The following is a 9,574-nucleotide window of genomic DNA, read 5'->3' as shown; positions in this document are numbered from 1 at the left end:
CCCTGCAGGACCGGACCAGTGTGGAGTAATCCTCCTTGGAGGTGAATCCCGTCCTCCATCCTTTGTAGGCTTTCCTTTTTAGCCGCAGGAGGTCCACTAGGTCCCTGGAGAGCCAGGAGGGCTGCTGTGCCTTCTTGCTGACTTTCCTCCGTGTTGGGATAGATTTAGCTTGTGCATTGAGGATCGCTTCCTTGAGAAGCAACCACTCTTCTTGAACTCCCATCTCCCTGGGGTCACGGCCCCCGAGGGCCTGACCGACAAGCCTCTTGAGCTTGTCAAAGTCGGCTTTTCTGAAGTCAAGGACTTCTGTGTTGCTGACTGACTTGCCAGCTTTACGGCGGATGGTGAAGGTGATCAGCTCGTGGTCGCTGTCACCCAGCTTCCCATCGATCACTAGGTTGATATACAGCCAAGCCCTCAGATACCACTGAATTTGCACTGAAGAGAACACCTGCGATTGCCACCTCACCAAGCTTAAAAAGGCTTTCTCTCAACAAGGACACTCCTCCAGAAAAAGAGATTGCACGTTTGAAAGAGCCACCCGAATACCATGTGTAGAACTGCTGCAGCACAGAAGAAAACCCCCCACAAATCGCACACCGCTGGTTATGACATATCACCCCTTCCCACCTGTACGGAAAATCCAAACAATTGCAACCCATACTAGAAAGAGACCCTACTCTAAAAAAGATCTTCCCAGAGCCACCCATCCTAGCCTTCAAACAAGCACCGAACCTCGCTAACCTCATCACCAGAAGCAAAATTCCTCAAGCCCAGAACACACCAAAAAGGATCCAGCTCATGCCATGACAAGAAATGCAAAACCTGCCAACACATCTCCACCACCCCCACAATTACTACACCCCATAGCAGAGCCATCAGCATTCCTGGATCTTACAGCTGCACCTCTGGAAATGTAATATATCTCATCCAATGCACCAAATCCTCTGATGGAAAATACGTAGGAGAGACCAAACAAGAACTGTGCACCAGAATGAACGCACACTGGAAGTCTATCAAAGACAGATACCCAATTACCTGTGGGGACACATTGCTCACAAGAAAACCACTCTCTCTCCAATCTCTCAGTCCTGATCCTCAAAGGAAACTTATAAAACTCTTCCCAGAGACGAGCCTATGACCTCCACTTCATCAACCTCCTGGATTCTAAAAATCATGGACTAAATATAGACATGGGATTTATGACACATTATAACCTGCCTGACAGCTGACTTCCCAGGTACTTCTCCACTATTCATCCCCCTTCTCCCCCCACAGCCTGTCTCTTACTCATTGACTCCTCAATCTACATCTTCACTGACTGCCTGTCTTGTATGTACACCAGCCCAGCCTCTGGCTTCTTTACTTTTCAGTCCATCCGGGAAGTGCGAACACCACCTGCTGAAACTTCCTTAGCCTGACAAAGTGTTTTTGAACTCAAAAGCTTGCTTAATAATTGTTTTCCAACTATTTAAGTTGGTCTAATAAAAGATATCAGATTCACCCAAAGAACCTTGTCTGCCGGATTCCCTCACTAGCATTTAGCATTTTAGGTGATGAAATCTCACTGTTCCTAGGCTCCCTGGTTGGGCCATCCAGTCTACCCCAGTCACTAATTCTTACTGCAGTACTCCTTCATGTATGCTATCATCATAATCATTGTCACTGCAGTATGTAGCTGAGTTCTGCAGGATTGTGAAAGGACCTCCCTTTTGTACATTCTGGAGGACAGTGCTGCCTTACTATGGCCTGGGTAATCTCCTGGGGAGTTGGTGGCATTACCAGCCCATCTGCTTTTCCAGTGGGACAAATGTTTTCCTAGATAATATATATTCAGTGAATCAAAAGGAACAGAAGCTTTATTTGTAGATTCTGATTTGACTGTGACCCAGAGTGGTTCCAGTACGAAACTGTTTCTGACCATATCTATCTCCAGGCACATTCATTTATTTGCTTGTCTATTCATGCATTCCCATACACGCTCTTCTACCAGCTGTCTGGCTATCCATTACAGTGTATGCCCATCTGTTTGTCTATCTGTCACCATGAACATCTTTCTATCCATCTAGCCCAAATGCACCCCTCTGGTTGACTGCCCAGGCATTGGTATCCTGTTATCACCACATTGTTCCAGATACCCATCCAAGCCCCACAGTGCAGTGTTAAGTGAATTGCTGGGTTGCAGACTTTCATGGAGAGAGGATGCTATCTAAAATGGCTGGGGCTGGCCTTTTCCTCCTGCTCCTGATTGCACAGTGACATGTCAGCTTCCACCTCCCTTCCATCCCTGGAATTACTTCCCTAGCCAGGTGACCCTTTTGGGCCTCCGTCATATGTCACTTACCTGCCCCCTTGATGCCTGCCTGCATGCTTGGGGGCCTGCCAGCCTTCAACAGTGTTTCCCCAAAATACTTCTGAGAGGTGTGGGAGAACATAGCTGCCCCCTTATTTGCTGCTCCTGCCTTCTTCTCGTTCTTGTGTTTCCATCTGTCATAGCCCTGATGTATATGTGTGCCCTCACGCACTGCTTTCAAAAGGCTCTGGAGTTGCTTCTTTTGGGGAGATCTCCATTTGCTGGGGGTGAGAAGCTGGTATCAAGAGCAAGTGTGCTACTCTCAGGGGAACCTACTGCACATGGGCGATGCATAGGGGGTGCCTGCTGGTGCACATGTACCCCCTGAGTGTGGCAGTGTACCCCCTACAAAAAGACACCCCTGGGGGCAGTCACCACTTGCCACCCCGCTGCCGACACTGCCGGCAGTGTCTGTGGACAGTTTGCAATTGCCGCTGGCTGCTGCTGACACTGCCAGCAGTGCCTGCGGGTGGTCGCCAACCCCTAGTTGGCTCTTGCCACCCTCATGCCACTGGCGACGTCTGCAGGAGCTCCACGCTTACCACTGCTGCCACACTCCTGCTGCTGCTGTGCCACCCCAGCTGCTGGGGACATGTGCCATTCATGCTACTGCAGGTACAAATTACATGGGGTTGTTCATTCCCACAGCAGCCATGAGTTTCTGTTCAGGAGTAGTGTTCACGTCTGGCCAGTGACCTGAGGAAAGGCAGCTCCCTTAACGAAAGAAAAGAAGAAAGAGCACTACACAAGTGGTGTTTTCATCTCAATTCTTCCCATGGAAGGCAAGAGTCCAAGCAGAAACCATTATATCCTGGAGTGAACATGTAGCTGAAACGGTGAGGTCAACTTGAAGGCTGTGGCTTCTTCAACAAAGAGAAGATGTTCTTGGGAGGAGGACAGCTATCAAGAGATGGGATCCATCTGACAAGAATGGGGAAGAGCATCTTTGGGCATCGTCTGGCCAGCCTAGTAAAGAAGGCTTTTAATTAGGTTCCATGGGGGGTGGTGATCAAAACCATCCAGCAACAGAATACACAGTCCAGAGGGGGAAGGATTCAAAGAGCAAGTCAACTCTGGGAAAGGGCCAGAGAGCTACAGGACATGTGCTCTAAAAGGGAGGTGAGGTGGTCAAAAGGTAAAATACATCTGATCCATGTGTACAAATATGTGAAATACAGACAGTCCTCGAACTTACAACACAATTGGTTCCTGAAAATGGTGTCTTAAGTGGAAACGTTGTAACTCGGAACCAATTTTCTTATAAGAAACAATGTTATAAATGGGGGATTGGTTCCTGAACCAAGGTCCAATACCCTATTTTCACCAAAAATACCTAAGAATTTTCTACTCATTCAATTATAGATGAGTAATATAGTTACATTAATGTATTTATATTGTAAATAGCAATCATATTGATTAGGAAAGACTTTCACAGATTTCATAGACATTCGGGCTGTAAGGGACCCTGGAGGATCATCAAGTCCAGCCCCCTGCCCCAGGGGCAGGAAGTCAGCAGGGATCACAGGATCCCAGCAAGATAAACATCCAAAAGTGTCTCAAAGGTGTTCAAAGTGGGTGCTTGAACCACCTCTGGTGGCAGTCTATTCCAAACCTTGGGGGCTCGGACAGTAAAGAAGTTCTTCCTTATGTCCAGACTGAAATGGTCATGGAGGAGTTTGTGACCATTTAATCTTGTCATCCCTTGAGGCACTCTGGTGAACAGATGTTCCCCCAGATCCTGGTGAACACCCCTAATAAATTCATAGGTGGCCACCAGTTCACCCCTAGGCCTGCGCTTTTCCAGGCTAAAGAGTCCCATGGCTCTCAGCCTGTCATTGTAAGATCTGTTTTCCTGACCTCTGATCATGCGCGTGGCTCTCCTCTGCACTCTCTCAAGCTTCTCCACATCCTTTTTGAATTGTGGAGCCCAAAACTGGATGCAGTACTCCAGCTGCGGCCTCACCAAGATCGAGTATAAGGGGAGAATGACATCCCAGGATTTGCTTGAGAAGCATCTATGGATGCAAGCCAGCATTTTGGTCGCTTTATTAGCCGCAGCATCGCATTGCAGGCTCATGTTCATCTTGTGGTCAAACATGACCCCCGAGTCCCCTTCATCTGTAGTGCTAGCTAGCATAGCAGTGCCGAGCCTATAAGGATGCTGCAGGCTTTTCCTCCCGAGGTGGAGAACCTTGCATTTTTCAGTGTCAAACACCATCAGGTTCTTGTCCGCCCATTTCCTGAGCCTGTCAAGATCTTCCTGGATCACCCTTGTGTCCTCAGGTGTGGATGCTTTACCCCAGAGTTTGGTGTCATTGGTGAACTTAGCCAGCCCACTTGTGACACCAATGTCCACATCATTGATGAAGATGTTAAAAAGTAAAGGCTGTGGAACAGAGCCCTGAGGGACCCCACTGGTCACAGGGCACCATGACAATTGACTTCCGTCAACCACCACCATCTGGGTCCGACCACAGAGTCAATTCCCCAGCCAGTGGATCATGGTGAGCTTGAGGCCACAGTTAGCCAGTTTTGCCAAGAGGTGATCATGGGATACCAGATCAAAGGCTTTTTTGAAGTCAAGATATAGGACATCAATCTCTTCCCCACTGTCCAGGTGATAGGTCACCTGCTCGTAAAAAGAAATGAGATTGGTCAAGCAAGACCTACCCGCAACAAACCCATGCTGGCTATCCCTCAGGATATTGCTGTCACCTAGCCTGTATAGGATGGCCTCTGTGATAATCTTTTCCAAGACCTTCCCCGGGATAGAGGTCAGGCTGATGGGCCTGTAGTTTGCCAGATCCACTTCCCTCCCTTTTTTGAAGATTGGCATGACATTGGCCTTCTTCCAATCATCGGGCACTTCACCAGAGCACCAGGAGTTCTCAAAGATCCGTGCCAGGAGCTGAGCTATGACTTCTTTGAGGTGACTTTGCTGGACTTTTTGAAAGGCTCTCGGTTGGACTTTTTGACGGATTCTTGGCTGGTGTCTTCTCAGGAGTCTTGGCTGTAAGCTTTTGTGGAGTCTTGGCTTAAAGAAAGTGTCTAAGGAAGTGCAGACAGATGTTCTGCAGGGAGATAAGCGATGCAGCGAACTTGTTTGCTGTCATGGCATCACATCAGCTCAAGCGTTGTAAAGTTGAAACTGACATCAGAAAGTTGAAACAAGGTGTCAGTTTATAAACGTTGTAAGTGCAAAACTTTCTAACTCAAAACGTTGTAAGTCGAGGACTGCCTGTATGGGGAATAAACAAGATGAGCTGGAAGCTGCAGCCTGTGAAAAGAACTATGATCTGATTAGCATCTCTGAGACCTGGTGGGACAGCTCTTATGGCTGGAATGTGAACATCAAGGGTTACACTCTGTTTCAGAGGAACAGGGTTGGGAGAACAGGTGGTTGTGTTACATTGTGTATCAAAAACACATACATTTGTTCCCTGGTTCAGGAAGAAGATGACAGAAAAGCAGAAAGTATTTGGGTGAAGATGAAATGTTAAAGATGCAGCACTGATATAATGGTGGGATTCTAGGCCACCTAATCAGGAAGAGGAGGTGGATAAGGCATTCTTCAAGCAGGTGACAAATCCATCCAAAAGCTGTGGGATGGTACTGATGGGAGACTTCAATTTTCTGGACATCTGGAAGAACAATGCAGCCAAACAAAATGTCAGGTCCATTCCTAACTTTTGTAGAAGACAACTTTCTTTTTCCGAAAGTGAAGGTTACAACTAGGGAATCATCAATCTTGAATCTTCTCCTGATCAACAGGAATGAGCTGGTGGAGGACGTGTAGGTGATGAGTAATTTGGAAGGAAGCAACTGGGATACAACAGAATTCCAGATTCCGAGACAGGTAAAGCATGAGGTCAGCAAAGTTAGGATGCTAGATTTCAAAAAAGGTAGATTTCATCTGATTCAAAGAGCTAATAGACATGGTGTTATGGGAGGATAGATTAAAGGATAAAGGTACCCAGGAAGGCTGGGAGCTTCTAAGGGGCACAGTATCAGAAGCCCAACAAGAAATCATCCTGACACAATGGAAGCACAAGAAGAATGGCAAGAGACCAACATGGCTGCATGAGGAGTTTCTAAAATGCTTCAAACGCAAAAATCCCCTGCCCCTGCTTGCTTGCACTAAAATTTTAGCAATAAGAAAATCAAAATCAGGATGGGGAATGAATAGTAAATATATGTACATAAGCCAGGGAACAAAAAGAAAACAATATTTATATATTTAGAATGACAACAAAAACTTTTTATTCAGTGTAAATATGACGGATTCAATAAACTTAGGAGTGATCTCTTCATCAGATGAGGAAGAGGCACTGGGAAAAAATAGAGCATGTAAAAATCTAATTGAAAACTGAGTCCTAAACCAAAGATGCAAGGCAAATGAGTTAAAGTTACACAGACCAAATGTCTATCTGTCATTCTCTACACCCAGCCCATGAATTCAGGGAGCTTTTGTGGCAGGAGGCTTTGGCAGCATCAGGCAACAGGAGATTTTGGCAGGGCAGCTTGGAGAAGTGGCAACTACGTAGCTGGGGCTGCACAGGCTGGATTGGAAACAGTTTATGCTTGAGCAGACACCCCCAAACTCTGCTGGCCATGGGGTTTTCCCCTACCCACACTGTTCCAGTTCCCCCAACTCCCACACCTCCTGCTCCCTGAATTGTCTATCCTCTTGCAAAGGACAAACGCCCATCACACCCTCCCATCTCAAATCTCCAGGCCAGCATCTCTTTTTCTGCTCACACACTGCTCCCTCCTGTTAAGAAAGCTCTCTCATCAGCACCCAGAACTTCCTTTGGACCACCAGGGGTCTCTGCCCAACCTCTGCATGCAGCTTCCAGATACCCGGTTCCCTAAACCTGTCTTCGTTCTCCCTCCCCAGTGCTCCTGACTTCTGGCACCCCTTATATCGAGACCACCTACTTATACTCTGCCACATACCCCATGCCCTGCTCCCCCAGGCATAGGCCACTTGTAGAAGGGGCACAGGGGGCGGGGCACATACCCTCCCTGCCCAAAGATTGGTTGCCATTGGCTTCTGCAGGTAATTGCCATTTACCCTGCCATTGCTGCTGCTGCCCACAAATTGTGCCTCCCCCCCCGCCCCCCACGCAGTCTTGAGAGGCACCAGTCGTTCATGCCCCAGGCACACTGGTACCCTCAGAGGTGGCATACCACAGCTCTCAAGAGGACTTCCTCCCCTTCGCCCACACACCACCTAAACGAAAGCCAAGGGATCCTGACCGTCTCCCTCCACCTCCCCTCAGTACTGCTTATGCTCCAGGACACCCCATGCCCCAGATATTTAGAGTACACTTTCCTCCATGCCTACAGAAACAGCTCCCTGGAGCCCCTCCAGCCCCTACAAAATTTCCTCTTGTCCAGCTCTGCAGAGCACCACCATCCTCCCACAGTGCACCCACTGTCCCCAGCTCTCCAGAGCAGCTTGTCTCAGTCCCACCACAGCCCCCGCAATCCACAGCATCTCCTCTTGCTAATTCTTTTCCCCACAAAGACTGTGGCCAGGTGTTCCTGCCTTCCTCTTTTTTCCCCCAAGTTTGCTCTCACCTCCTTCCTAGAAACATTACTTTCCCCTGACTGATCAGTTTATTCCTTGGGCTGGACAGAGTTGTTACAATGTCAAAAACTCACCTGATAGTTAAATGTGTTTAATATACAACCCATTGTATTGCTCTCAGTGAATGTGTCTACGTGCTCATTAATGTGCTGTAGGTACTGCACATTAAGTTTAGTACTTGGATAACTAGGTACTAAATCAATGTGCAGTAATTGAGCTACTGCACAGGAGCATAGGTGTACAGGTTTTTACTGACACTTCCTGCACAGTAGCTTAATAAGCTACATGGTAGTACATTAAAATAAGTGTTGCCCTGTATGCTACTGAGCAGGGTTATTAGGCTACTGTGCAGTTAGCATTTTATGTAGATGCACCCAGTGGGTAGTTTTTAAAGCAGCAGTTACTGCAGCTCATTTTGTAGTTTACCAGCTTGGTTAGGGCGTTGTCTATTAAGTGCAAATCCCTATGCCTTCCTAGTGAGCACTGCCTGTGCACAAACCCTTTTTCTGAGCCAGCTTTCACACTCTGCATGGTAATAAAAAGAACATTTCAGGGGGTGGGGCCTGTGGACTAGACCCGGTTAGGCAGCCAGGGGGTCTCAAGTGTCGTCAGAGCTTCCCAGCACACTAAAGCAAGATGAACTGAGCTCTCTCAGACTGGACATTTTTTGGTATTTATTGCTGTTAAGAAAACTAGTATTTAACTGGTGGCTGAAGGGTTTGGAACATGTTAGTTTTACTTTAGTTATTTTAGCAAAGCCATTAAGAGCCCAAAACCGAAGATTTTGTAATGACTTAATGCCTTGTTAGTTAAGGACATGGGGAAATCAGGTTTACAGGCAGGACATCCAGTCTTTCTTAAACTTAATTGAAACCACATTTGGCTGCAGATTATATTATTAAATCCCCCAAAGAAATCACAGTCTGCCACATGAATGGTTGCCCTGAAGTATGAGGAAGTCATATATTTTTTTCCTTTTGTAAGACATCTAGCACAGGCCGATACAGCTATTCACGCGGACTGCCGTGACTACTGAAGATGACAAAGTATTCATGAAGTTCTCCCAGGCTGAAATAGAAGAAATGAAAGCTATCTTTGAAGGAGGAAACCTCAAAGCTGTAGCAAAGAAATTGCAGGAGCTGGAGACAGAGATCCCACTTCACATCGCCAGCACTGGGGAGGCAGGTTCTGGAAAATCAACCTTTGTCAGTGCCATCTGGGGACTGGGGGATGAAGATGCAGGTGCTGCTGAGACCAGGGTAGTGGAAACAACAATGGACCCAGAGCCTTATTCACACCCCACCCTCCCAAATGTAACCATATGGGACCTTCCGGGTATTGGAACTCCCAGGTTCAAACCAGACAATACCTAAAGCAGATGAGTTTCCAAAAATACGACATCATCATCACTGCCAGCCAGTTCAGTGCCCACCACACCCAACTCACCAAGGAAATTCAGAAGCTGGGGAAGAAGTTTTATTATGTGTGCTCCGAAGTGGATGCTGACTTGGATGCAGCTGAGAAGCGCAGACCCAGAACCTACAACAAAGAGGGGATCCCTGAAGGAGATCCGCAACAACTGTAACAAGAACCTGAAAAAGGCCAGTGGGCCTTCTCCATGGGTTTTC

At 47.4% G+C, this 9,574-nt stretch overlaps 1 protein-coding gene across 1 annotated transcript; it reads left to right on the top strand.

Annotated features, from left to right (window-relative positions):
- Nucleotides 1-8,998: 8,998 nt before the first annotated feature.
- On the top strand, nt 8,999-9,531 carry LOC149873899 (interferon-gamma-inducible GTPase 10-like). Its single transcript, XM_090038834.1, has 2 exons — nt 8,999-9,205; nt 9,298-9,531. The coding sequence occupies exons 1-2, from the start codon at nt 8,999-9,001 to the stop codon at nt 9,529-9,531; spliced, it is 441 nt and encodes a 146-aa protein (XP_089894960.1).
- Nucleotides 9,532-9,574: the final 43 nt, after the last annotated feature.

Source organism: Crocodylus siamensis, chromosome 1 (assembly GCF_052110815.1).
Source record: "Crocodylus siamensis isolate JL-2025a chromosome 1, ASM5211081v1, whole genome shotgun sequence".
In the NCBI taxonomy this organism is placed as follows: domain Eukaryota; kingdom Metazoa; phylum Chordata; order Crocodylia; family Crocodylidae; genus Crocodylus; species Crocodylus siamensis.
This window is presented reverse-complemented; position numbering and strand designations above follow the sequence as displayed.

Bases quoted from the DNA above. Each gene is read 5' to 3' on its own strand.
- LOC149873899 (XM_090038834.1), top strand. From the start codon at position 8,999: ATGAAGTTCTCCCAGGCTGAAATAGAAGAAATGAAAGCTATCTTTGAA. The intron at 9,206-9,297 runs GTAGTGGAAACA...TGGAACTCCCAG, and splicing joins CAGGTGCTGCTGAGACCAGG to GTTCAAACCAGACAATACCT.